This window comes from Haematobia irritans, chromosome 3 (assembly GCF_050003625.1).
Source record: "Haematobia irritans isolate KBUSLIRL chromosome 3, ASM5000362v1, whole genome shotgun sequence".
NCBI lineage: Eukaryota > Metazoa > Arthropoda > Insecta > Diptera > Muscidae > Haematobia > Haematobia irritans.
The window spans coordinates 156,572,006-156,599,769 of NC_134399.1; the positions used below are offsets into that span (position 1 = coordinate 156,572,006).

The 27,764-nt window shown below is 32.4% G+C and overlaps 3 protein-coding genes across 3 annotated transcripts; 2 read left to right on the forward strand and 1 right to left on the reverse strand.

Annotated features, from left to right (window-relative positions):
* The first annotated feature begins 204 nt into the window (after positions 1-204).
* On the forward strand, positions 205-982 carry Tim9a (translocase of inner membrane 9). Its single transcript, XM_075299004.1, has 3 exons — positions 205-404; positions 487-582; positions 647-982. The coding sequence occupies exons 1-3, from the start codon at positions 342-344 to the stop codon at positions 776-778; spliced, it is 291 nt and encodes a 96-aa protein (XP_075155119.1). The 5' UTR covers positions 205-341; the 3' UTR covers positions 779-982.
* Positions 454-5,031, reverse strand: Ype (yippee zinc finger protein). The gene is made up of 3 exons (XM_075299003.1): positions 4,411-5,031; positions 4,050-4,209; positions 454-1,551 (listed from the first exon to the last, which is right to left on the reverse strand). The coding sequence occupies exons 1-3, from the start codon at positions 4,526-4,528 to the stop codon at positions 1,467-1,469; spliced, it is 363 nt and encodes a 120-aa protein (XP_075155118.1). The 5' UTR covers positions 4,529-5,031; the 3' UTR covers positions 454-1,466.
* Positions 5,032-12,429: 7,398 nt separating this feature from the next.
* LOC142229494 (putative isoaspartyl peptidase/L-asparaginase GA20639) lies at positions 12,430-24,891 on the forward strand. The gene is made up of 3 exons (XM_075300054.1): positions 12,430-12,538; positions 19,469-19,516; positions 23,769-24,891. Exons 1-3 carry the CDS (start codon positions 12,524-12,526, stop codon positions 24,759-24,761), a joined length of 1,056 nt encoding a protein of 351 aa, XP_075156169.1. The 5' UTR covers positions 12,430-12,523; the 3' UTR covers positions 24,762-24,891.
* Positions 24,892-27,764: the final 2,873 nt, after the last annotated feature.

Genomic DNA, 27,764 nt, shown 5'->3' on the forward strand with positions numbered 1-27,764 from the left:
GATGTTATCTTAGATGACATCTGCCGGTAGATAGCTTCATTACAGAAATATGGAAAATTTAATGAATGTTCGCTGTCGCCATCTTGCACACGAAGTTCTAACTATAAAAATTGCCACCGCTACTTTTTCGTAATAGATTAAAACTGGAAAAAACGTTACAATACATTCCGACTAACCACACATTGACAATAGTATCAGCTGTTCCATTGACAGCACGCTTTTCTCAGTTGATGATTACAACACAATAATCCAAAGGCCCATTTAACTTCATTTATCTTCGATAATTGTTAAATATATTTAAGTTTTATAAATAAAACTAAGTACAAATCTTCACAGACACCATGGTAGACAAGGAAGCAACCCCAACATCATTAGACAATTTGGATAAGGAGCAGATGAAAACAGTTCGTATACCTACAATAAAAAATTGCAACAAATAAAAAGTGGATCGCAAATGTTTCATATGAATTTATTTTAAATCTTTAGTTTACAGATTTCTTAATGTCCTATAATAAACTATCCGAAATGTGTTTCACAGATTGTGTAAGAGATTTCACTGCCAGAGAAGTCAAAGAAAGTGAGGTAAGCTCATAATGGAATCCTGCGATATGGGGAAATGTTAATATTTATCATTGTACATTTCTAGGAGAAATGCTCTTTGAACTGCATGGAGAAGTATTTGAAGATGAATCAAAGAATTTCGCAAAGATTCCAAGAGTTCCAAATGATAGCCAATGAAAATGCATTATCGATGGCCCAAAAAACAGGCAAATTGTAAAAGAAAAGCGAAAGTTCAATTACACCTACAACAAGTAGTTCATCTAAGAAAGAACCTTGAATACATTCTCAGTGTTAGCGCTAATGTTACTACTGTCATTGTCTCTATTTTTACAAAAAAAAACTGAAATTTTGTTTGCGTGAAAAGAAAGACACAAAGTTGTTTTGCATTTCAATAAAAATTTGTTTTTGAAAAATTCCAAAATTGAGAAACTATGATTATTGTAAATAATATAAAAATTTTGAGAATTCAGTTGCCAAAAATTACATTTGGGTATTAACAATGACAATAGTTTTTTTTTTTGTTTTTGATACAAACTAACCTATATTATTAAAAAACGATTTGTGGTGTATTCATAAACTAAATCTAAAGTATACATCGAAAAGAAACATAAGCAAAAAAGGAATACTTTCAGAAAAAATTATAATTTGGTTTAAAGGCATGGTAATTAATTCTACAAGAAGTGTTTTCTTTGTGTATATTAATTTTCTTAAAATCTAATCGTATATTAAATTTATTGTTAATCTTCTTTTCTACAAACTAACTCAAAGAAGATCATTGTTGTTATTTTTTTTATTCCAAATTTAAATTACTGTTAATTAACTTAAGTGTATATTAAGTATTAGTGAGGAATTGATTGATTAAAGGTGGTGGGGGAGATTATATTTAGAGCATCCATAGTTGCTGTTTAGTGTGTTGGCGTAGAACTTTCAGGAAATCCTTCTACTTCACTTATCAATGCATATTCCAGAATTACACGGCCCTCCTTGTATCTGTTGAACAAATGTTTATTAAGTTTAAAATTATGATAAAACATATTTTTCAATTTTTATCTGACCTAATCGGAAAATATTGGGCAATAACAAATTTCTTTATTTACAATCAAAGTCAAATATAGAAGTTTTTGAAGTATAATAAAAGGCGGAACAAATAGGTATAAGTCAAAATTTCAGGATGGCAAATCTAGGTGTGGATTTAAATATCATTAAAATATGGAATCTCTTGATCGCATTTAAACCTTATGAAAAGACGATTATTCAAATTTGAAGTTACGGTGAGAGAAAAATTGTTAAAAACGTTAAATAAAAGAAAAAACTCTCTTTAAAAAGCTTCGTGGAATTGAATTTTCATTCATTAAAAATATTTAATCCATATTTTAACTAATTTCTGTATAGTTCATATTTGGACCATGTGTGTCTTCCAATTCATCCTATGGATTTTAAAAAAGAATTAAACACAAAAGTATTTCATGTAAAAAAAAGTAAAACGGCGACAAAACGCCAGCAAATCTATGTGTGGGTACAAATTTCATAAAAATGTGGTCTACCTTGATCGATTTTGACCCCATATGGAGGGATCGTTATTCAAATTTTGAAGGTAAAGTGGGGAAAAAGCCGTTGAAAAGGTTAACTATTAGAAAAATATGTTTTTTGCTTGGAATTTACTGTTCGTTCGACAAAAATATTATCCCCCATATTCCGATATTCGGAATCGCAAATCGCAAGAATCTATTTTTCTTGAAACGAAAAAATTGAGATCCGAGAGAGTATTGAACTTCTCATTATAGAGAACTATATTATCAAGATTTAAGTTTAAAAGATCCATGGTTAAGAAATTATGGACAAACGAAAATTTTGGAACATGGGGAATCTATTCAATAGACGTAGTTGTGCATATACATATCTAAAGAAAATTTACAATTGGAATATTTAACATTGTTTGAAAAGTGCGCCAAAGCGAATGGCAACATTGTAAAATGACATTTAAATTTAAGTTACTTTGAAATGCCTCCAACATTATTGACTTTGAACCAGCCAAGAGGTAAAGAACAGCCTTTTTATTCGGTTATGGATCCATTATTGACTACATACTAGACATGATTGCTAAGCATTTCACACAGACGACTGTCTTGGGTTGATTGCGATTATTTAGAAAACTTTTTGGCAATAAGACATTCAAACGCCACATACAAAACCGTTAAGATTTTAAAATATTACGGGGTCCAATTCTATATGGATTTATGTTCATTAAAGCGACATCCTGTTATAACAGGCTCACTTAGACTATTAATTTCATTGCAATACCACATTTGCTGACCTTTCACATCCATGAGTGCTGCATAATTCTATGTTAATATAGTTATGTCCTTGACAAAAAATGGTATATGTGGAGAGAGTAGAGAATAGTCTTGTATCGTTCCGGAACGAACTAGTTCCAATGAACGCTTCACTAAAAGGAACGATTGTCATTTATTTTTATTTTCAATTTACGTTCCATCGTTCCCCGGATCGCAGTTTGATTTTTTGGCTGCAGCTATTTGTCAATTCATTAAATCACTGATCGATATGCTCCTATTTAATAGAATCATTAGTTCCATCTTAGGCTCTTCACAAAACACAAAAAAAAAATTCTTTTAATTTCTTGCAGTGAATAATTTTACACAGAGTATAATGTTATAAAATGCAAAGACCTATTCAAACAGTTTGGTTTTTTTAGTTTAGTTACTTCCTTATATTTTCCATTTCATTCATTATTTTTTTGTTACTATATTGCTATTTGAAGTAATTCCACTAAATTTTCCATATTTTTTGTATCTTTCAATTGACCACGAATTTCGTTTCACAAAATAAACAAACCATGTCATGTATGTCTTTAGTAGATGACAGTGATATAAAAAACCCGAACGAAAAGGAACGATTTGAAGTAACTAGTTCCTTTGTACAAAAGGAACGAAGAGTCCGAATCACTACGGTTAACGATTTTGCCCAAGACTAGTAGAGAAACATAATGTAAAAAAATTGTAAATTAGCTGATCACTAACAAAAATTGTTAAAAATAATTCCAAATATTCCGCAAATAAATTGCCCATTTTTTACAAACCCCATTAATTTTTTGCTCAAAAACGTTTAAAACTGTTACACGCACAACTTGTGGAAACAATAAAATGGTTGCTACCATGAGTTGTCAACATCTCTCCAATATATGCTTTTGACGACCCTATTATGGGACAAATGTTTCATTAGATGTGTGTACTAAAGTGCGGAATTTAACGCTACCAAAAATTGTGTTAGCCTAACATCAATGCATTTCTTATGGGAAAGAAAATTTTCGCAAGAGTTGCATACCGGCCTTTAAGCCTAAGTCATCTAAGTGTTTTCACACTTAATGTGAATCATGGACTATGCCAACAGTATAACTGAGAAGATACCGCTAATAGTCTTTAAACAACTTTCTTATCGTGAACAATGAATGCTTCATTAAATTTACTTACTTTTGTGCTTCATCTGTTGCATACTCATACATCCATCCTAATTTGGCATTGCAATTCTTACACATTACATCTCGAACCATATGACGACCAGTCAGCATTACTCTCTCCTGGACATTACTGTATGTCAGATTGACCACCCGTTTGAAGAGATAAGCGCGTCCTATATTTTGTTGACGTAATAATGGTGATGGCAAAAGAAAAAAAAACAATACATCAACCAGAATAGAGCAGAGAAAAAAATTGCAATTATTACAGTGCGCAATAACAAGATGTATGGATTATTTGATTATTTGTTCAATGAATTTTTATTACTAATCACTTTTCCATACATAGTAGATAAGGGACAGTTGGTTGAACTTACCGGTGGCTCCTGTGAAACGAGTGCTTATCAGCTGATTTCGATTGGTCAAATTCGTTTGACACTGGCCGCAATTGAATAAACGTATACCCCCTAAGTGCTCCAAGAATACACGACCCATTGTACGCACTGTTGTTGTTGTTGTGTACTATTGACAAATTTCTCCGTCGTCAATGTACAATAAAGAAATGCTCACGGGCAGTTAGTATGTGGAATTTCTATTTAATTTTACACACAAAAGATGACGATGAAATGATAAATGAGCTTCAGATTTAATCTCTGGTGTGTGTGTGTGTATGTCCGTTTGACGATTCCCCTTTCACTGCATTTATTTTCGTTCTTGGTTCTTTATTTACCTTTGTTGTTGTTGTTTTACGATGTCACTTTTTAATGTTGTTGTTGCTCTTTCTTTTTTCATTATGATCTGACATCAACTATGGTAAATGCATCTCCTTTGAAGATTTAAAGTGTTGGGAAGTGAGTTTTATTAATATCCAAATGATTTTCGTCATAAATTATGCAACGAAAATGACTAGAAAATCTCTAACAACTGTTAAAATACGATATCTTTTATTTATTTGCTATTTTAGTACAGCTTTGTTGTTTTTCAATTAATCATTATACTACTAAGTCAAAGCGAAATTGCCAACGCCGTGTACTAAGAACGATATTTTATCGGCGATGGTAGCATTTTATGGCACTGAACATCGTATGTCATCAAACACAATCATATCGAAAATTATTAAGCGTATGTACTTAAAGGGCTTTAACTAGGGCTGTCTTTCGTGAACGATTTTTATAAATCCCCGGATTTCAAAATATTGAATCCCGGGATTTTCTTCGGGATCCCGAAATTTTTGGGATTCTTTAAATATTCTGAGTAATAACAATCTAAAAAATCAAAAAATTGTAATACATTAATCAAATTTTATTTTATTTTATTATCAAAAAACATAAGAACAGAACATAGGAGTACATTTAAAAGCAATTTCAAAACTTAACAAAAAATATAGACAAAAAAACTAAAAAGCTTTCGCCCTGCCAACATTTTTTGAATTAGACGGCGCTTCTGAGAATCCCCACCACGTCGAAAACAGTCATATACGATATCCAAAAGTTCTCGCAAAAGCGCCGTCACTACCACGCTAAGTTACTCCAAAAAAGTATTGCATGAGTGCAATAATTTAAAGTGCAATAAATTTAGAATGACGCCAATAAGAGCCTCTTCAAACTATCCGAAAAAGTCAATGTTAAGATAGTTGTAAAAGAATCATTGTGGTCAAGTAAAACACGATTGCATAGATGTTTATTAATTTGATTAAACATTTATAAATTCTTATAAATATAATGTTTATACGACTATCACATCAAATTTAACATAGTCTTTTCATTAATAAAAAAATGATGTTGAGTTACAAGTAGAAAGTTACATGTTGCAGCGTCTATCAGACAGTGTTTTTATTCTCGATGGAGGCAGGGAAAAATATCTGAAATCACTTCAGATATTTACGACTACCTTAAAATTCACTTTTTCTGATAGTTTGAAGGGGCTCTTATTGGCGTCGTTATAAATTTATTAATAAAGGCACCTAATAATTGCACTCAAGCGATACTTTTTTGTAGTAACTTGGCGTGGTACAACTTCTCAATAGTGACGGCGCTTTCCAGATGAGTTTTGGATGTCGTATACGATTGTTTTCGACGTGATGGAGATTCGCTGAAGCGCCGTCAAATTCAAAAAATGTTGGCAGGGTCATTATCGTTTTCAGCTTGAATATTGAATATAGTACTTACCTTTAGTAATAAAAAATCCTAAATACCTGCAAATTTAAAATATTTTTTCGGGTTCCCCAAATATCTCGGAATACAAAATAAAAAATTCCAGGATTCGGGTTAAATCCCTTCATGAAAATCCCGGGATTTCGGGACGACACTAATCCCGAATGACAGTCCTAGTTTTAACTCCACCGTAGGATGAGGAATAATCCCTGCCAACATTTTTTGAATTTGGGGACTCTTTTGAGAATCCCCACTACGTCGAAAACAATCATATACGACATCAAAAACTCGTCGGAAAAGCGCCGTCACTATTGAGAAGTTGTACCACGCCAAGTTACTACAAAAATGTTTCGCATGAGTGCAATTATTAGGTGCCTTTATAGATCAATTTAGAACGACGCCAATAAGGGACCCTCCAAACAATCAGAAAAAGTGCATTTTAAGATAGTTGTAAAAGAATCATTGTGGTCGAGTAAAACACGTTTGTTTAGATATTTATTAATTTGATTAAACATTTACAAATTCTTAAAAATATAACATTTGTACCACTATCACATTACATTTAACATAATTTTTGGCATTAATGATTATGTTGAGTTACAAGTAGCGAGTTACATGTTGCTGCGTCTATCAACCAGTGTTTTTATTCCATGGAGGCAGCGTGTCTGTAAAATATCTGAAAAACAATCACTTTATTCCATTTGGAAAATCACCAAATTGTTCACCAATATACCTTTCACAATTTTAAGCGTATAATCTATGTTTTCAGAACTTTATATTCGTTTTTATTTAATTAAAATATAACAAGCTGGTTGCGCTTGGCGTTTCACAAAAAATGGCTTTTTTAACAGTAGGGATGGCAAATTACTTGCATGTACTTTTTGATGTACCTTTTCATGATGGTTGAAGTGACATTTACGAGTCTGTGGTAACGATGAGGTTGAAATGGAACTTTGAAATGCTGGCAGGGAAGTTTGTAAGACATCAAAATATTGGTCTCACACCGTATCAAGGCATATTAAAGAGGTAAAGTCATGCAATCAGGTGACTAATATCGACATTCATCTTGTCAAAGGCTTTGTTTACGTTTAGTAGGTTTGTTTACATTCTTTGTGTACATAAATATTACAATACAACAACACTACACATACACAAAATGTCAACTTAAGTGACCTGCCATTTTAGTTTGACTTTCTAAATATCATGGGGTGTACACACGTTTGCTCGTGACTTTACCTTTAATTAATATGCCTTGACACCGTATAAAGTATATATATTTTGGGTTGTGGTGAAATTCTGAATCGAATCTAGAGATGTCCGTCGAAATAATAGACTTGAAACTTTGCACATGTAGTTGTTATTAATGTAGGTTGTATGGTATTATAAATGGGTCATATCGGACCACTTATAGGCATAGACCCCCTATAAAACGACGCTTACATTTCATCCGATCAGGTTAAAATTTGGTGCGTGGTCTTAATCTATGGTCTTTAACAACCATGAAAAAATTGGCCCATATTGTTCCATGGTTATATATTGCTCCCATGTAAAGCTACTCCCAAGATTTAACTTCGGAAGCCTCATGAATCGGTTCGTCAATATTACAGACTCCTCTATATAAAACGATCAAAAGCTAATGAAGCTTATATAGGTATTTATTCTGCCTTTTTGTCTAAGCCACCGTGGTGCAATGGTTAGCATGCCCGCCTTGCATACACAAGGTCGTGGGTTCGATTCCTGCTTCGACCGAACACCAAAAGTTTTTCAGCGGTGGTTTATCCTACCTCAGTAATGCTGGTGACATTTCTGAGGCTTACAAAGCTTCTCTAAGTGGTTTCACTGCAATGTGGAACGCCGTTCGGACTCGGCTATAATAAGGAGGTCCCTTGTCATTGAGCTTAACATAGAATCGGGCAGCACTCAGTGATAAGAGAGAAGTTCACCAATGTGGTATCACAATGGACTGAATAGTCTAAGTGAGCCTGATACATCGGGCTGTCGCCTAAACTAACCTTGTCTAACATAGACTCCCTATTGGCTAGCATACGCTTTGGAAGACAAAGGAATGTTTAATATACCTTGCCATCGGTAACTTTTACCATGGTTAGGTTAGGTTATAGAGGATGACACCAAATCCATAGAAAGGTAAAAATGGTGTCAACTTAGACCATGTTGGTCCATTGTGATTCCTCATGGTTGTTGGTAGTCATTTATCTTCTTCTGTCAGGGTCGCATCTCCTTTGCGTTCTTGGAAAAGAAAACGGTTCTCAAGGTCTTCCATCCAGGAGCCTTGATAAAGGCGAGTATATCCTTTAAATTACAGTCCTGTACCTCAGTAATATCCTGAAAGAAAAAGGAACCCAGTATCTTGTTTCTTCTAAAAGATAATGCCAGACACTTGCACAGAAAGTGGTAAGTGTCTTCTGTAGCCTCCGGGTCAAGGTACCATCTACATATATCATCTGTCATTAAGCCAATCCTTATCATGTGCTTCCCAAGTGTGTTGTGTGCTGTTATGATGCCTATTAACGGCCTGAAATGGTCTCTATTCGTCCCCATTAGAAATCCTGAGTTTCTCCTACTCTTATCGTTTCATATCTGTTTGGTATGCTCGCAACCCACAGAGGAAGGCCATCGTTCCTTCCACAAATCATAGTGTTTGACGTTGACCCTGTAAATATATAAAAATAGCGGGGAAAAAACGTCCGTGACGATGTTATCCATGCCGCGTGCACCTTGCTTAGCCAATACATCTGCCTACTCATTGCCCCTTATTCCATAATGTTCAGGTATCAAGCACAGAGTTATATTATACTGTTCAGCGAGAACTCTCAGTTCTCTACGACAGCGACTGATTACTTTCGACGTTATGTTCGTATTATCTAAGGCCTTCATTGCTGCCTGACTGTCGATGAAAAAGCATTATATCGTTTCGTTTCGACAGGAGCTCCGCAGCTTTGGCAATAGCAAATATCTCCGCTTGAAAGATGCTGCATGCGTTGTCCATTCCATATGACTCCCTAATTCCTAGCTCTTCGCAGTGGATACCAGTGCACGTGCCTTCAGCCATTTTCGATCCGTCCGTATAAATGTTCAGATCTCCAAAAAGTATTCACTTTTCCTCCCAGTCGTCTATACTTGGGATAATCAATCTTAGCTTGCCCACATAACATATACATACCGAGTCGCCATATAGTCCGTCCTTAAGCGTTGCCCAATTGAAGCAACATGTTCCGTATGCCTCCAGGCCGTGTTTCCTAGTAAGTCCAAGCTCTTCAGTCTCATGAGTATCACCTCGGCTGTCTTCCTGATGTGAAGATCAGTGACTGTTGTCCTCATCGCACCAGTCATATAAATGAGAGCCGTTCTGTTTATCCTGCTGAATTTATGTATATGGTACCGATGTCTCGCAATGTTCCACTAGACGTGGCCATAGCCATAGGTAGCTACTGGTCTTATAACCGTTGTAAAAAGCCTGTGGATGGTTTCATCCCCCAGCGATCCCCGACCAGCTTTTGGCACGCATACAGTTCCGCATAGGCCTTCTTTTGACGGACTGCAGTATTTTCCAGCCAGTTTAGTCTAAAGTCCAAGATAACTCCCAAGTACTTGGCGATCTGGAGAGACTCAATCTCGTCCCTTGAAATTGTGGATCCTTATACCCGGTGATTTTTCTGGCTCTAGCGAAGAGCACTAGCTCCGTTTTCTTTGGTTTAACGCCCAAACTGTAGTTCCTTGCCCAGTCGGATAGAATCTGCAAAGGACTACTCACCTCATATCAGAGATAGTGTCGCAGAAATTTCCCTGACACTATTATAGCAATATCGTCCACATATGAAATTATCATTATCCCTTTGGCATGAAGAAAAGTAAGAATCTCATCTGCTATGAGTAACCACCTACCACTATGATATCACACCCCCTTGGGGTAGGCCTCTTGTCATAGGCGCACTTCTTGTAGAGTTTACCAGTACCGATTCCATATTTCTATGAAGTAGCATCCCCTCAATCCAGTCGATTATAAAATCACTTACGCTATTCCTCTCCAGTGCAAGTAAAACCTTATTGAAGGCGCCTTCAATAACAAGAAAAGCCGTCAGTTTATGTTTCTTGATAGATGATAGTTTCCTGTTCAGTAGATTTCTGATGTGGTTATCCAAAATCCTTTCTAATGTCTTTAGCAAGAAGGACGTCAAGCTAATAGGTTTGAAGTCCTTAGCCGTTCTGCCTGCCTTTGGGATGAATATCACCTTAACTCTTTGCCAAGCCTTGGGGATATACCCATACCTCAAAGAAGCCGAGAATAATTCAATATAACCCAGCAAAAACTCTCATTACCCGGTAATCTTGTAGGTAAGCCTATTTAAAAATTAATAACCACTTATTAATTGGCATCGCTTCGGATTACATTTACATACGCATGTCCTAGGAGGAAAGTACTTCTCCCCAGGCATACTTTCGGCCATAAAATAAGTAGTGCATTTAAAGCATATAATCACCTAATATGTAATGACTTATTCGTAGATACACCAAAGCTTGCAAAATAGCCACTTATTGTCTCAGGCAACCAAATCTCGAAAATATTGATTTCTATCGCCGATTACAATGGATCAAAATATGGCGAGTGGTGCTGTAATAGGAGAACTACTTGAATAGAAATAGAATATTGTATAAATAAACAAAAAATCTAATAAATAATCTAAATAAGATTACACTCAAATTAATTTCACACTTAAAATAGAAATAAATGTAGGTTGTTTAAGGGAGTTGGATTCGTGAATTACGTTATAATATATCCAATAACCAATTCACATAAGGTTCGAAATCTACTAAAAGTGGATTTTAAGTCTCTTTTTTATAAGGCAAATGGCATTTGAAATTTAGTTTAAGCGCATTTTGGAAGTGTAATGTCAATGAGGTATAAGAAAGCATTTATTTAAAACATTATGTGATAATGCCATTAAACACAATTATTATGAAATATTTGTGATAAAAAATTCTTAACGGAAAAATTTTCAGAATTGCCTTTACATTACATATTCTTTTTTATTTTTTATGTAAGTGCTCGATTATGTGAATAATTATATTAACTACAACTGCCTAAAAATTTGAGAATAACAATTCGAAAATTACCGAGAAGTATTTATTTTTGTCATTACAAGTTAGTCATTATAACTCGCCGCAATGTAATGCAACGTGTAATGACAGCTTTACTCCTGGTAATGTCAATTGTAATGAGATGTGGTTACCTAGTTTTTGCTGGGAAGAGTCACATAAGAGGTCGACATACAGGGGTAGATTCGGTCCATCCCTGGAGATTTGTAGGGTCCAAAACATTTCTGATGATATCCCTGGTGACAATTCTTTGAAAGCACATAGGGCCAATGTCTTATTAAACTCACATTTGGGAAAGTGTATTCCCAATAGCAGGTGTATCGTTCCTCCGGGAATTCCGTCCATCTGTCCTCTGCAAATTGCCTGTTACCATAACGCAAGTAATTCGATTGTGAATGACGATCGTAAGTAGAACTTTGTACGTAATCTATGGTGGAAGGTACATAAGATTCGGCCATATTTACTTGTTATTACTTCAGTAATGCTGGTGACATTTCTGAGGGTTTCAAAGCTTCTCTAAGTGGTTTCACTGCAAGGTGGAACGCCGTTCGGACTCGGCTATAAAAAAGAGGGCCCTTGTCATTGAGCTTAACATGGAATCGGGCAGCACTCAGTGATAAGAGAGAAGTTCACCAATGTGGTATCACAATTGACTGAATAGTCTAAGTGAGCCTGATACATCGGGCTGCCACCTAACCTAACCTACTCCAAAGAAAATTGTTTGGGCGTAACATTTACGTTTACCAATTAGCGTTTGCTGATTATACTTTTAATAATTAAATTTTATAGATGAGTTCTTAGACAAAGCGGCAGTTACATACCATTATGTTTTCAACCCTCTGCCTTCCTTCGCTCTATTGGGAGATACTAAACTGGTTAGGTCCTTTTGCACCTCAAAGTCGATTCTTGTATGTTGGGTGCAGACTACCGTAATACAGTTGACAAATGTTGTCTTGTCTGATTAACTTAACGAACTTTTATGATAGTTCGTATTCCCTATAAATCGTATCACTAACTATTAATTAAAATCAACTTTTATGATCTATGCTGTAAATTTTTTTTATATGATAAGCTAACAAGCCATTAATGACCAAGATAACTACTCGTATGAACCCTTCAAAACAACATCAATTGCAGAGGCCAAGATAATCGTCGTTGCAGAAACCAGTTCGAAAAATATTCAGTCCCAAACAAACGGTCGTGGTGAACAAACGCTAAGAAAATGGTGATTTTAAAAGTAAGAAAAATTAATAGCTAAAATTAATACAAGGAAAATAAAACAACTATGGCATAAATAAATTTTCTAAAAAAAAAAACATTTCATTATGGTTATTGTTTCGATACTGCTCCATATTTTTCACCCTATCATAAACGAATCAAATGCTGTAAATTTTAGTACTCATAATATAATTATTTTTATTCTCGACGAATAGTGCAGTTTTCACAAATTGGTGAATATGGAGTTACGGTACGGTCACACGAGACAAATGACAGAAATGAAAAAAAAAAAATAATTCTTCGCCACAGTCACACCAGTAAATATTTTTAGCTCATATTGGCTATATCATATGGCGATAGAAGTATTTTCCAAAAACGTTATACAGATATTTCGAAAATGGTCCTGGAAAAAATTTGAATATTTATTTTGGTCAAATATTTGCCATTCCATACCCTTAGAAACGAAAAATAAGAATATCAATTTTGTCTCCTTTAAAAATTGTGTATAAACGCAAATTAAGAAGATTTTTTTTTAACGTAAAATTAAAGTTTGTGTTTTGTGTGTTGATCTGCGCTATAAAAACTCTTATCGCAATCAGTAAATATGTGTTCAATAATAAAAGAAAACAAGATTCGGCCAAGCCGAATCTTATGTACCCTCCACCATGGATTGCGTAGAAACATCTACTAAAGACTGTCATCCACAATCGAATTACTTTGGTTGCGGTAACACTTGCCGATGGCAAGGTACCTTAAAACTTCTTACCACCGTCTACTAAATTGTAAGTTAGTCCATACGGGGTATATACTAAACAAAAGAAGGCCGATTAAATTCAATTAATCGGCCCTTTTTGTCAAACTGAATTATATCCAGTTTGGCAAAATTTTCTATAGAAATAAAATTTTTACAACATTTTTTATAGAAATAAAATTTTTACAACATTTTCTATAGAAGTAAAATTTTGACAAAATTTTCTATAGTAATAAAATTTTTACAAAATTTTCTATAGAAATAAAATTTTGGTAGATTATTTTTGGCGATATGGACCAATTTTTGTGTGATTGGCGATCGGCTATATATTACTATAGACCGATATGGACCAATTTTTGCATGGCTATTAGCGGCCATATACTAGCGCAATGTACCAAATTCCAACTGAATCGGTTGAATTTTGCACCTCCAAGAGATCAAATCTGGGGATCGATTTATATGGGGGCTATATAAAGGGTGATTTGTTAAGAGCTTGATAACTTTTTTAAAAAAAAAAACGCATAAAATTTGCAAAATCTCATCGGTTCTTTATTTGAAACGTTAGATTGGTCCATGACATTTACTTTTTGAAGATAATTTCATTTAAATGTTGACCGCGGCTGCGTCTTAGGTGGTCCATTCGGAAAGTCCAATTTTGGGCAACTTTTTCGAGCATTTCGGCCGGAATAGCCCGAATTTCTTCGGAAATGTTGTCTTCCAAAGCTGGAATAGTTGCTGGCTTATTTCTGTAGACTTTAGACTTGACGTAGCCCCACAAAAAATAGTCTAAAGGCGTCAAATCGCATGATCTTGGTGGCCAACTTACCGGTCCATTTCTTGAGATGAATTGTTCTCCGAAGTTTTCCCTCAAAATGGCCATAGAATCGCGAGCTGTGTGGCATGTAGCGCCATCTTGTTGAAACCACATGTCAACCAAGTTCAGTTCTTCCATTTTTGGCAACAAAAAGTTTGTTAGCATCGAACGATAGCGATCGCCATTCACCGTAACGTTGCGTCCAACAGCATCTTTGAAAAAATACGGTCCAATGATTCCACCAGCGTACAAACCACACCAAACAGTGCATTTTTCGGGATGCATGGACAGTTCTTGAACGGCTTCTGGTTGCTCTTCACTCCAAATGCGGCAATTTCGCTTATTTACGTAGCCATTCAACCAGAAATGAGCCTCATCGCTGAACAAAATTTGTCGATAAAAAAGCGGATTTTCTGCCAACTTTTCTAGGGCCCATTCACTGATAATTGGACGTTGTGGCAGATCGTAAGTCTATTCATGATGAAATGTCAAAGCATACTGAGCATCTTTCTCTTTGACACCATGTCTGAAATCCCACGTGATCTGTCAAATACTAATGCATGAAAATCCTAACCTCAAAAGAATCACCCTTTATAAAGGGTGATACGGTCAAAATTTTGTCAAGGGAAAACGCGTGTAAATCGGTGAAATCGTATAAAATTCAGGAAAAATATTCAGTTAGGCTTTCGCTTTTCCAAATCCGAATTGCCGGGCCTCACGCTTGACACTTGCCATCAGATTTTGTACAGCCACCTTGTCCACCTTCTTCGCCGCAGAAAGCCAGTTTGCCTTGAACTGCTGCTCGTCCTTAGCAGTTTTTTTTTGGTCTTCTTTAGGTTCCGCTTGACTATAGCCCAGTATTTCTCAATTGGGCGGAGCTCTGGCGTGTTGGGAGGGTTCTTGTCCTTGGGAACCACCTGCACGTTGTTGGCGGCGTACCACTCCATGGTCTTTTTACCGTAATGGCAAGATGCCAAATCCGGCCAAAACAGTACGGAACAACCGTGTTTCTTCAGGAAAGGAAGCAGACGTTTGTTCAAACACTCTTTCACGCAGTGTTGCCAACTCCCCAAGGCCAAAAAGCACCAAAAATATATTATAAATTCTAACATACCACCTTCCACCACAAAATCGATAATTAAATGCTCTACTAAAAAAAAAAAAAAAAAACTTCCGAAGATGTATTATGAATTGAATTTTAAGAAGTTACGGTTACTTTTCTTTAATAATTCATTTTAAGGAATACAAACTTTGTGAAAATTTGCTTTTGGCTATTCCACATTATAATAAAATTTGCAGCAAATATGCATAATTTTATACCGTTTTTACTGATATAGTTTTCACTTTTGCGGCAAAACTCGAACTTAGTACTCACCATTATGAACCGCTATTTAAGTATACACTTTGATCAGTTTTAATGCTTTCGTCCAATTCATTTTGATCAGTCATGTTTTTCAACTTTCAAAATATTAATATATGGAAGAAGTCTATTGCTTATTCCAATTCTGCGTGCTTTTGTGAATTTAATACGTTTTTAATGACATCTTTACCAAATTCAAAAATTCGGCACTCATCGTTCGACTTTCCTACAGAATACCCTAAATAACAATATTAATTAAAAAATAATCAATACCAACTTCATAACAATCAAATTCTATATTTGGCAATAAATTTGACTTTCTTCGGCTCTTGAAAGTCTAATCAAAATTTTTGTATCAATTAAACTTGAATATGAAAAGATGATGTACAGTGGGAGAAAAGATTATTCAATTTGTAAGAGGAAATTTCCCAAATGTTTTCTCCATAAGGAGTTAGCATAAAGGGCCCAAAATTGAGTTATCTCTCCCAGCCAGATCTATACTAAAGGCTGTGGAAAGGTTCATTCGCCCGAACCGAAACATGTACAGTCCAGGCGTGTATAGATTGGTATCTGGCGTTTTCTTTTCAATGGCTCTATTAACCATGTTCCTTAATCTATATCTGTCCATAAAGCTCGAAAAATAATTGTATAATTAGATATAATGCATTTGGACGTCAATTGCCTGTTTCATTATCAGGCTAACATGAAATATAATAAACTTAATATTGTTCAAAATAAAAAAAGCACCAAAAGCACTAAATGAAAATGCCAGAAAGCACCAAGTTGGTGCTTTTTTTGAAAAGGCACCAAAAAGGCAATTTGGTGCTTTTTAGAAATCAAAAAGCACTAAACTGCTTTCACGTAAATTTCTTGGTTGACAGTCCCGGAAGCTATGAAAATGCTGCTTTTCAAGCCACAGATACAGATGGCTTGCCAAACCAGATATTTCTTTGCGAACTTTGACAGTTTTATGTGCTTGAAAATATCTGCTACCTTTCCCCTTCCTTTTGCCGTATAAAACTCCTGTCCCGGCAGCTGCTTGTAGTCGGCTTTGACGTAGGTTTCGTCGTCCATTACCACGCAGTCAAACTTCGTCAGCATCGTCGTGTACAGCCTCCGGGTCGTGCTTTGGCCGTCGTATTTTGTTTATCATCGCGATTTGGAGTCACTACCTTCTTGTAAGTCGATAGTCCGGCTCGTTTTTTGGCTCGATGCACGGTTGTAGACGATACACCCAGCTTATTTGCGGCATCTCGGAGAGAGAGGTTAGGGTTTCGCTTGAAACTACCGGCAACTCTCTTTGTCGTCTCAGCGGCTTCCGGTTTTCGATTTCTCCCCGATCCAGACTTCCTGGCTGTCGACAAACGTTCCCCAAACACTTTAATTACATTTGTAACGGTTGATTTGGCAACTTTTAGCGATTTTGCCAGCTTTGCGTGCAAGTAGCTCGGATTTTCGCGATGCGCGAGCAAAATTTTGATACGCTGCTCTTCTTGCTTGGACGGCATTTTGACAACTGAAGAGTGAATTCCAAAATCAAAATCGGAGCAACATTCTACACACACACACCTTCAAAATGAGGGGTGTTCAGGTTTTTTAAATGCAAAATTGAAAGAAATACGTCAAGTTTATATTGACCAAATTTTGACCGTATCACCCTTTACTAGCGCAATGTACCAAATTTCAACTGAATCGGATGAATTTTGCTCCTCCAAGAGATCAAATCTGGGGATCGATCGATGGGGGTTATATATAATTATAGACCGATATGGACCAATTTTTGCATGGTTGTTAAAGACCATATACTAACACCATGAACCAAATTTCGACAGGATCGGATGAAATTTGCTCTTCCAAGAGGCTCCGGAGGTCAAATCTGGGAATCGGTTTATATCAGGGCTATATATAATTATGGACCGATATGGACCAAAATTTGCATGGTTGTTAGAGACCATATATTAACACCACGTACCAAATTTCAACCGGATCGGATGAATATTGGTCCTCCAAGAGGCTCCGGAGGTCAAATCTGGGGAACGGTTTATATGGGGTCTATATATAATTATGGAGCGATATGGACCAATTTTTGCATGGTTGTTAGAGACCATATATTAACACCACGTACCAAAATTCAAACGGATCGGGTGAATTTTGCTCCTCCAACGGATAGACGGACATGGCCAAAGACACCTCGTCACCTTCTGGGTGTTGCAAATTTTATTATGCACTAACATGTAATACCCTGTTCCACAGTGTGGCACAGGGTATAAAAAGTTTGAAGTGACATTTATTGGATAATACAATATAAGAAAGAGGACGGAGACCAATGCTACACTCACCAAAATTGTTATTCAAAATAGCAAAGTCTCCAAAAACTGTAATTTGATGACAAACTAAAAGTAAATGAAAATGAAAATTTACAAAATTTGGGTTTTATTATCTTTGCCGAAATATACATATTTTTCGAGAAAATGACATGGTGGCGACACACATGTTCAACGTCAAAAAATAACATTTGGCTCTTAAACATGTTTGGAATATGATCATATTCCTTCTCTGCGTGGACGAGCGCTATTTGTGGTGTTTACAGTACCTTAAAAAATTCATCTCTGCAAGCCCTTCCAGATGGTATATAGGTCATAATGGGACAACTTGAGGCATTCTCTCCAGAAATTTTTAAAGAAATTTATTTTTCTCCAAAACTGACCGAAAGATCTAAAAACTTATATCAAATATGGCTAGAGCTCTCCCTTTCATATGGTGTATGGGTCATAGTGGCACAATTGTCTATGTGGCCACAATGGCCACTGGAGTCACATCCTCCCAAAAAATTGTGTCGAAAAACTGAATTTTCCGTAAAATTTTGAGACATATGTGTGAATGTAACTGTGAGTGACAATGCCACAAGTGCACCCAGAGAAGGAATATGATCACCCCAACCATGTACCAAGAGCAAAATGTTACTTTTTCACGGAAAACATGTAGCATGTTTGTCGAAACCATGTTCTTTTCTCGGAGATTATGTATCTGATTTCGGAAAGCATCTTATGTTTGACGAGAAAAGAATATTTTTGCGACAAAAATGCTACATGGTCGCTGTGAAAAAGTAACATGGTACTCTTGAAACATGTTTGAGGTGACCATATTCCTTCTCTGGGTGTGGGTGGTTTAATTTTTGGTCAAGTAAATTGGTCAGGCAGACCCTTGTGACCAAAAAATAAATCTCTCATTGGTTAGGACAGAGCGTACCTCTGTTAACTCTTCACATTGCTCTGTTAGCGCCTTTATGAAGCTGTGTTAAAAAAAATTAAAAGAGCTCTGCTAAAATGTAGTTTGTGTCTGTGCTAACTAAATTCGGAATTTATCTTCAAGCATATCCGCCGAAGACGGATCACTCTTACCACGAAAATGCGAGCTCTCACACATTGGCTCAAACAACTGCATTTTTGAGCACTCAAAACATCGATTTGATGGGTAATACGCCGTATAGTCTTGACTTTGCACCGAATGATTTATTTTTATTCCAGAACGTAAAAACTAAAATGAGAGGACCAACGTTTTTCCACAACTGAAAGAGCGATTGATGCGTTCAGAATCCATTGGTTCAAACGCATGCAATCGATGAATACTTTTTTTTATCTATAATCCCGATATATCACGAACAAGTTTTATTGAACCACGCGTCTGTCACGAAAATTTAGCCGTCATGACCGAGCGTAACGTAGTAACGGACAATTGGTAGACAAATATAATTATTCCAATTATGATGTGCAACTTGATCAAAATGCAATCTATCAACACCGACACAATTTGCGAACACCAGTCCAAAGATGTTCTTGATAGCTCATTTAAATATTGCATCGAGTACTAAAAGAAAACAGACCTATTATCACATTAAAATCTCATGAGTGCGACACCTCCAAAATGTCGAGAAAAAGTTAGGTGACTGTGGGGTGTCCACTTGTACGAGGTTTCACTATATTTAGAAAAAATTTAAATGCATTTTTCTTTTAAATATTTTTAGATCTTGTGCTTGGCTATATTTCTTTCGGAATTTCCCCAAAATGCTATGGTAAGTATGGAATAGAGAATGTTGCGTATACTTGCGTATACTTTTGACAAAATTTTCTATAGAAATAAAATTTGGACAAAAATTTGAATAGAAATAAAATTTTGAAAAAATTTTTTATAGAAATAAAATTTTGACAAAATTTTTTATAGAAATAAAATGTTGACAAAATTTTCTAAAGAAATAAAATCTTCTATAGAAAATCTCTATAGCAATAAAATTTTGCAAAAATTTTCTATAGAAATCAAACGGTGACAAAATTTGATATAGAAATAAAATTTTACCAAAATTTTCTATAGAAATAAAACTTTGCAAAAATTTTCTATAGAAAGGAAATTTGGACAAAATTTTCTATAGAAATAAAATTTTGACAAAAATTTCTATAGCAATTATATTTTGCAAAAATTTTCTATAGAAATCAAATGGTGACAAAATTTGATATAGAAATAAAATTTTACAAAAATTTTCTATAGAAATAAAATTTTGCAAAAATTTTATATAGAAATAAAATTTTGCAAAATTTTTCTATAGATCTAAAATTTTGCAAAAATTTTCTATAGAAATAAAATTTTGACAAAAATTTCTATAGCAATAAAATTTTGCAAAAATTTTCTATAGAAATCAAATGGTGACAAAATTTGATATAGAAATAAAATTTTACAACAATTTTCTATAGAAATAAAATTTTGCAAATTTTTTCTATAGATCTAAAATTTTGCAAAAATGTTCTATAGAAATAAAATGTTGACAAAAATTTCTATAGCAATAAAATTTTGCAAAAATTTTCTATAGAAATAAAACGGTGACAAAATTTGATATAGAAATAAAATTTTACAAAAATTTTCTATAGAAATAAAAGTTTGCAAAAAGTTTCTATAGAAATGAAATTTTGACAAAATTTTCTATAGAAATAAAATTTTGACAAAAATTTCTATAGCAATAAAATTTTGCAAAAATTTTCTATAGAAATAAAATGGTGACAAAATATGATATAGAAATAAAATTTTACAACAATTTTCTATAGAAAAAAAATTTGAAAAATTTTATATAGAAATAAAATTTTGCAAAATTTTTCTATAGAAGTAAAATTTTGCAAAAATGTTCTATAGAAATAAAATGTTGACAAAATTTTCTATAGAAATAAAATTTTGCAAAAATTTTCTATAGAAATAAAACGGTGACAAAATTTGATATAGAAATAAAATTTTACAAAAATTTTCTATAGAAATAAAATTTTGCAAAAATTTTATATAGAAATAAAATTTTGCAAAATTTTTCTATAGATCTAAAATTTTGCAAAAATTTTCTATAGAAATAAAATGTTGACAAAAATTTCTATAGCAATAAAATTTTGCAAAAATTTTCTATAGAAATAAAACGGTGACAAAATTTGATATAGAAAAAAAAATTTTACAAAAATTTTCTATAGAAATAAAAGTTTGCAAAAATTTTCTATAGAAATGAAATTTGGACAAAATTTTCTATAGAAATAAAATTTTGACAAAAATTTCTATAGCAATAAAATTTTGCAAAAATTTTCTATAGAAATAAAATGGTGACAAAATTTGATATAGAAATAAAATTTTACAACAATTTTCTATAGGAATAAAATTTTGCAAATTTTTTCTATAGATCTAAAATTTTGCAAAAATTTTCTATAGAAATAAAATGTTGACAAAAATTTCTATAGCAATAAAATTTTGCAAAAATTTTCTATAGAAATAAAACGGTGACAAAATTTGATATAGAAATAAAATTTTACAAAAATTTTCTATAGAAATAAAAGTTTGCAAAAAGTTTCTATAGAAATGAAATTTTGACAAAATTTTCTATAGAAATAAAATTTTGACAAAAATTTCTATAGCAATAAAATTTTGCAAAAATTTTCTATAGAAATAAAATGGTGACAAAATTTGATATAGAAATAAAATTTTACAAAAATTTTCTATAGAAATAAAATTTTGACAAAAATTTCTATAGCAATAAAATTTTGCAAAAATTTTCTATAGAAATAAAACGGTGACAAAATTTGATATAGAAAAAAAATTTTACAAAAATTTTCTATAGAAATAAAAGTTTGCAAAAATTTTCTATAGAAATGAAATTTGGACAAAATTTTCTATAGAAATAAAATTTTGACAAAAATTTCTATAGCAATAAAATTTTGCAAAAATTTTCTATAGAAATAAAATGGTGACAAAATTTGATATAGAAATAAAATTTTACAACAATTTTCTATAGGAATAAAATTTTGCAAATTTTTTCTATAGATCTAAAATTTTGCAAAAATTTTCTATAGAAATAAAATGTTGACAAAAATTTCTATAGCAATAAAATTTTGCAAAAATTTTCTATAGAAATAAAACGGTGACAAAATTTGATATAGAAATAAAATTTTACAAAAATTTTCTATAGAAATAAAAGTTTGCAAAAAGTTTCTATAGAAATGAAATTTTGCAAAAATTTTCTATAGAAATAAAATGTTGACAAAAATTTCTATAGCAATAAAATTTTGCAAAAATTTTCTATAGAAATAAAACGGTGACAAAATTTGATATAGAAATAAAATTTTACAAAAATTTTCTATAGAAATAAAATTTTGACAAAAATTTCTATAGCAATAAAATTTTGCAAAAATTTTCTATAAAAATAAAATGGTGACAAAATTTGATATAGAAATAAAATTTTACAACAATTTTCTATAGAAAAAAAATTTTGCAAAAATTTTATATAGAAATAAAATTTTGCTAAATTTTTCTATAGAAGTAAAATTTTGCAAAAATTTTCTATAGAAATAAAATGTTGACAAAATTTTCTATAGAAATAAAATTGTGACGAAATTTTCAATAGAAATAAAACATTGACAAAATTTTCCATATAAATAAAATTTTGACAAAATTTTGCATAATAAGATTTTTAAATTAACAATTTAGGACATGACTTGGATTCATTTAAAAGACAAGTTCTGAAACAGTTTGCTTGGACCGCCCCATAGACTGGTCCTAGTGAACCAATCTTGGACAACCTCTGAAGAACCTGTACCATTTGGACCTGGTGGCTTCACATTGTTTTGAGTATAAATTCACTGAATTTGCATCCCTTCTTATTTTGCCAAATAAATAATTTTAATAAAATTTTATGATTTGTAATCACGGTTGCCGTAGGTTAGTTGGTAGAATTGTCGATGTTTTGATAGATTTTTGACTATATTTCTCACCACCTCAGGAATAAAACTTTGCTAACATTTTCTATAGGAATAAAATTTTGACAAAATTTTCTATAGGAATAAAATTTTTACAAAATTTTCTATAGGAATAAAATTTTGCAAAAATTTTCTATAGGTATAAAATTTTGACAAATTTTTCTATAGAAATAAAATTTTTACAAAATGTTCTACAGAAATAAAATTTTGACAAACTTTTCTATAGAAATAAATTTTTGACAAAATTTTCTATAGAAAAAAATTTGGCAAAATTTTCTATAGAAATAAAATTTTATTGTTGTTTCGGGAGGTTCAAGTGTAGTTCACGTTGGGTTGAGTGAATTACCCGAATTTATTCTGATAATTGGTTGATAGTTTTGCTGCAAGTAGAGGATGCTGATGAGGAATGTGGTAATTCCGAAACAGCTGTACATCCAACCATCTTGCAGTCTATAGGGCTTTGCCCAAATAAATTTGACAAGCATACTTTTCCTCTGTTGGTTAAGCTACACTTGTAGTTTAGTCAATGCATGGCTTTAAGCTGAGATCAAAAAAAGAAACAACAATAACGATTGAAGAGAAGCCAACAATAACAAACAAAACGAATGAAATAAAATTTTGACAAAATTTTCTATAGAAATAAAATTTTGACAAAATTTTCTATAGAAATAACATTTTGACAAAATTTTCTATAGAAATAAATTTTTCTATAGAAATGAAATTTTGACAAAATTTTCTATAGAAATAAAATTTTGACAAAAATTTCTATAGCAATAAAATTTTGACAAAGTTTTCTATAAAAATAAATTTTGACAAAAATTTCTATAGAAATAAAATTTTGACAAAAATTTTCTATAGAAATAAAATTTTGACAAAATTTTCTATAGAAATAAAATTGTGACGAAATTTTCTATAGAACTAAAACTTTGACAAAATTTTCCATAGAAATAAAATGTTGACAAAATTTTCTATAGAAACAAAATTTTGCATAATAAGATTTTTGTTTGGTTGTTTTTTGGTAATTTTTTTAATAATGTCTTTAACATTTTTCAGTCCCAAAATATAATTCCAACCCTTTTGGTACACGGTGGAGCTGGTGACGTCAGCGACGAGTCAATACCTCTTAAGAAGAGTGGAGTTAAATTGGCAGCTCGCATGGGTTATGAGACTTTGAAGAATACTGGAAGTGCTCTTGAAGCTGTCCAACAAGCAGTCCAAGCTTTAGAAGCTAATGAACAGTTCAATGCTGGCTATGGCAGCGTACTAACATGGGAGGGTAATGTTGAAATGGATGCTGCCATAATGGATGGTTCCAGTCTTAATGCTGGTTGTGTATCTTTGGCCAAAGATATTTTGCATCCCATTGCATTGGCAAGAAGTGTTATGGAAAAGACTCGTCATAGATATCTAGCAGGTGATGGTGCCATGGCATTTGCTGTGGAGGAAGGATTTGAACTATTGCCAGAGGGAGCTTTAGTAACGGAGAAATCCCAAAAAGCTTTAGAAGACTACAAGAACAGCTTAAATGTCAGTTATGTATCGATGAAGGATTATAGCATACGTGAAATTGGTGATAAAGTCTTTGGATCACCAGGTACAGTAGGTGCTGTAGCTATAGATGCTTATGGAAATGTAGCTGCTGCCACTTCTACTGGTGGTATAACTGGTAAATTACCTGGTCGTATTGGTGATTCACCTATTCTGGGTGGTGGTACCTATGCCGACAATGATACTGGTTCCGTTTCTGCCACAGGACATGGTGAAACTATAATGCGCTATAATGTTGCTTCGAGAATTTTGGCTTTCATTGAACATCATGGCTTGACGGCCCAGGAGGCCACAGTCCAGGTGTTGGAACAAATGACACAACGTTTCAATCAAACTGCTGGTGTCATAAGTATTGATGGCAAAGGCAATTTGGGTATTTATTTCACATCGCGCCGCATGTCATGGGCATATCAACGTGGTGATGAACTACACTATGGTGTTGACAAAGATGAGGACATTGTGGAAATTATTGGCGAACCAAGATTGGATTTTTTATAATATATTGAATTAATTGCACATACATATCTATATACATATTTATTTTTCGATGGAATTTATAAAACAATTAATTTGAACTGTTAAAAAAAAATAAAACGAACTTAAAGATTTATGCCTATATTCAAAATAACTTAACAACAGTTTATCGAAGAAATGTGTATGAAAACAAGGTTTAAAATTTATTTATTTTGTTTTTGCACCCCGATAATGCATCGTCCCATATCGATTAGATTCTACGTCAGTTGTTCGCCAAACTTTCATATCGTTCAACAACCACTATATTCGCAAGATTTAGAAAACTCAAATAACCACTACGGAGAAACTGTTTCGAGACATTAAAATGTGAAAAATTTAGTTCAGTTATACATCCCAGATTTTTTCAAAAACTTTGTAAATGGCAGACAGTATTTTCCATACGGAAATAACTACCCTGTTATTCGGTTCTAAAGTGTAAGTATATTCAGTTTCAAACTTTCCCATGGGAAATTGCCACTAAAGGACCTATCACAGTACTGGTACCTCTGTTTTAGTTTATCCAATTTTTAGTGGCAGCCCAAAAGCGTTTAAGAAGAAAAATGGGACTTTGAAATTTCCAATGTATGAATGAATTTAAAATCGCCCATTTTTTTTTTTTTGAAAAATATCTATTTACGAATAATCGGTTCATAGAACCAGGTTCCCATAACCGGTTATTTTTTTATATCCCGAAAAAAAATACAATTTCAAATAAAATTTAATATACTAATTTACTATGCAAAATTCCACTTTTCACGCTCTGGAGGAAATGGATCAAACCCAAGACCGGTACAGAACTAGTCTTTGGGGTGTATGTCCCAGTTGTGGCCAAAACGTATAAAAGGGACCGGCCAACTTAACATGGGTGTGTCATTGATGGGGTAAATTTACACTTTAGGACATGACTTCATTTAAACATTTAAAATGACAAGTCCTGAGACAGTTTGCTTCGACCACCCCATAGACTGGTCCTAGTGTACCAATCTTGGACAATCTCTGAAGAACCTGTTCGATTTGGACCACATTGTTTTGGGTAAAAATTCACTAAATTTGCATCACTTCTTATGTTGCCAAATAAATAATTTTAATAAAATTTTATGATTTGTAATCACGGTTGCCACAGGTTGATTGGTAGTATTGTCGAGAAAATTTTCTATATGTTAGAAATAAAAATTTTCTATAGAAATAAAATTTTGAGAACAATTTCTTTAGAAATAAAATTTTGACAAAATTTTCTATAGAAATAAAATTTTTACAAAATTTTCTATTGGGATAAAATTTTGACAAATTTTCTATAGGTATAAAATTTTACAAAAATTTTCTATAGGAATAAAATTTTGCAAAAATTTTCTATTGGAATACAATTTTGCAAAAATCTTTTATAGGCATAAAATTTTGACAAAATTGTCTATAGGAATAAAATTTTGACAAAATTTTCTATAGGAATACAATTTTGACACATTTTTCTATAGGAATAAAATTTTTACAACATATTCTATAGAAATAAAATTTTGACCAAATTATCTATAGAAATAAAATTTTGATAAAATTTTTTTCTATAGAAATAAAATTTTGACAAAATTTTCTATAGGGATAACATTTTACAAAAATTTTCTATAGGAATAAAATTTTGCAAAAATTTTCTATAGAAATACAATTTTGCACAATTTTTTTAAAGGAATAAAATTTTGCCAAAATTTTCTATAGGAATAAAATTTTGCCAAAATGTTCTATAGGAATAAAATTTTGACAAAATGTTCTACAAAAATAAAATTTTGGCAAAGTTTTCCATAGAAATAAATTTTTGACAAAATTTTCTATAGAAATAAAATTTTGATAAAATTTTTTTCTATAGAAATAAAATTTTGACAAAATTTTCTATAGGGATAAAATTAAAAAAACAAATCTATATCAATAAAATTTTGCAAAAATTTTTTATAGGAATACAATTTATTGTTGTTTTTGATCTCAGCTTAAAGCCATGCATTGACTAAACTACAAGTGTAGCTTAACCAACAGAGGAAAAGTATGCTTGTCAAATTTATTTGGGCAAAGCCCTATAGACTGCAAGATGGTTGGATGTACAGCTGTTTCGGAATTACCACATTCCTCATCAGCATCCTCTACTTGCAGCAAAACTATCAACCAATTATCAGAATAAATTCGGGTAATTCACTCAACCCAAAGTGAACTACACTTGAACCTCCCGAAAAAAAAAAATTTGCAAAAAATTTTTTATAGGAATAAAATTTTCTTTATGAATAAAAATGTTGACAAAATTTTCTATACAAATAAAATTTTGACAAAATTTTCTTTAGGAATAAAATTTTAACAAAAGTTTCTATAAAAATAAAATTTTAACAAAATTGTCTATAGCAATAAAATTTTGACAAAATTTTCTGTAGAAAAAAAATTTTGCAAAAATTTTCTATAGAAATAAAATTTTTACAAAATTTTGTATAAGGATAAAATTTTGACAAAATTTTCTATAGCGATAAAATTTTACAAAAATTTGCTATAGGAATAAAATTTTGTAAAACTTCTATATTATAGGAATGCAATTTTGCAAAAATTTTTTATAGGAATAAAATTATAGGAACAAATAAAACTTTGACAAAATTTTCTTTAGGAATAAAACTTTAACAAAAGTTTTTATAGAAATAAAATTTTGACAAAATTTTCTATAGAAATTAAAATTTTGACAAAATTTTCTATAGAAATAAAATCTTGACAAAATTTTCTATAGAAATAAAATTTTGACAAAATTTTCTATAGGGATAAAATTTTACAACAATTTTCTATAGGAATAAAATTTTGCCAAAATTTTCTTTAGGAATAAAATTTTGATAAAATTTTCTTTAGGAATACAATTTTAACAAAATTTTCTTTAGGAATATAATTTTGACAAAAGTTTCTATAGAAATAAAATTTTGACAAAATGTTCAATAGAAATAAAATTTTGATAAAATTTTTTATAGAAATAAAATT

Coding starts and splice junctions, on each gene's coding strand:
- Tim9a (XM_075299004.1), top strand. CDS start 342: ATGGTAGACAAGGAAGCAACCCCAACATCATTAGACAATTTGGATAAG. Junction 405..486: donor ATAAGGAGCAGATGAAAACA/GTTCGTATACCT, acceptor TTAAATCTTTAG/TTTACAGATTTCTTAATGTC. Junction 583..646: donor GAGAAGTCAAAGAAAGTGAG/GTAAGCTCATAA, acceptor GTACATTTCTAG/GAGAAATGCTCTTTGAACTG.
- LOC142229494 (XM_075300054.1), top strand. Junction 19,517..23,768: donor AATTTCCCCAAAATGCTATG/GTAAGTATGGAA, acceptor AACATTTTTCAG/TCCCAAAATATAATTCCAAC.
- Ype (XM_075299003.1), bottom strand. CDS start 4,528: ATGGGTCGTGTATTCTTGGAGCACTTAGGGGGTATACGTTTATTCAAT. Junction 4,210..4,410: donor TCGTTTCACAGGAGCCACCG/GTAAGTTCAACC, acceptor AACAAAATATAG/GACGCGCTTATCTCTTCAAA. Junction 1,552..4,049: donor GCAACAGATGAAGCACAAAA/GTAAGTAAATTT, acceptor TTTGTTCAACAG/ATACAAGGAGGGCCGTGTAA.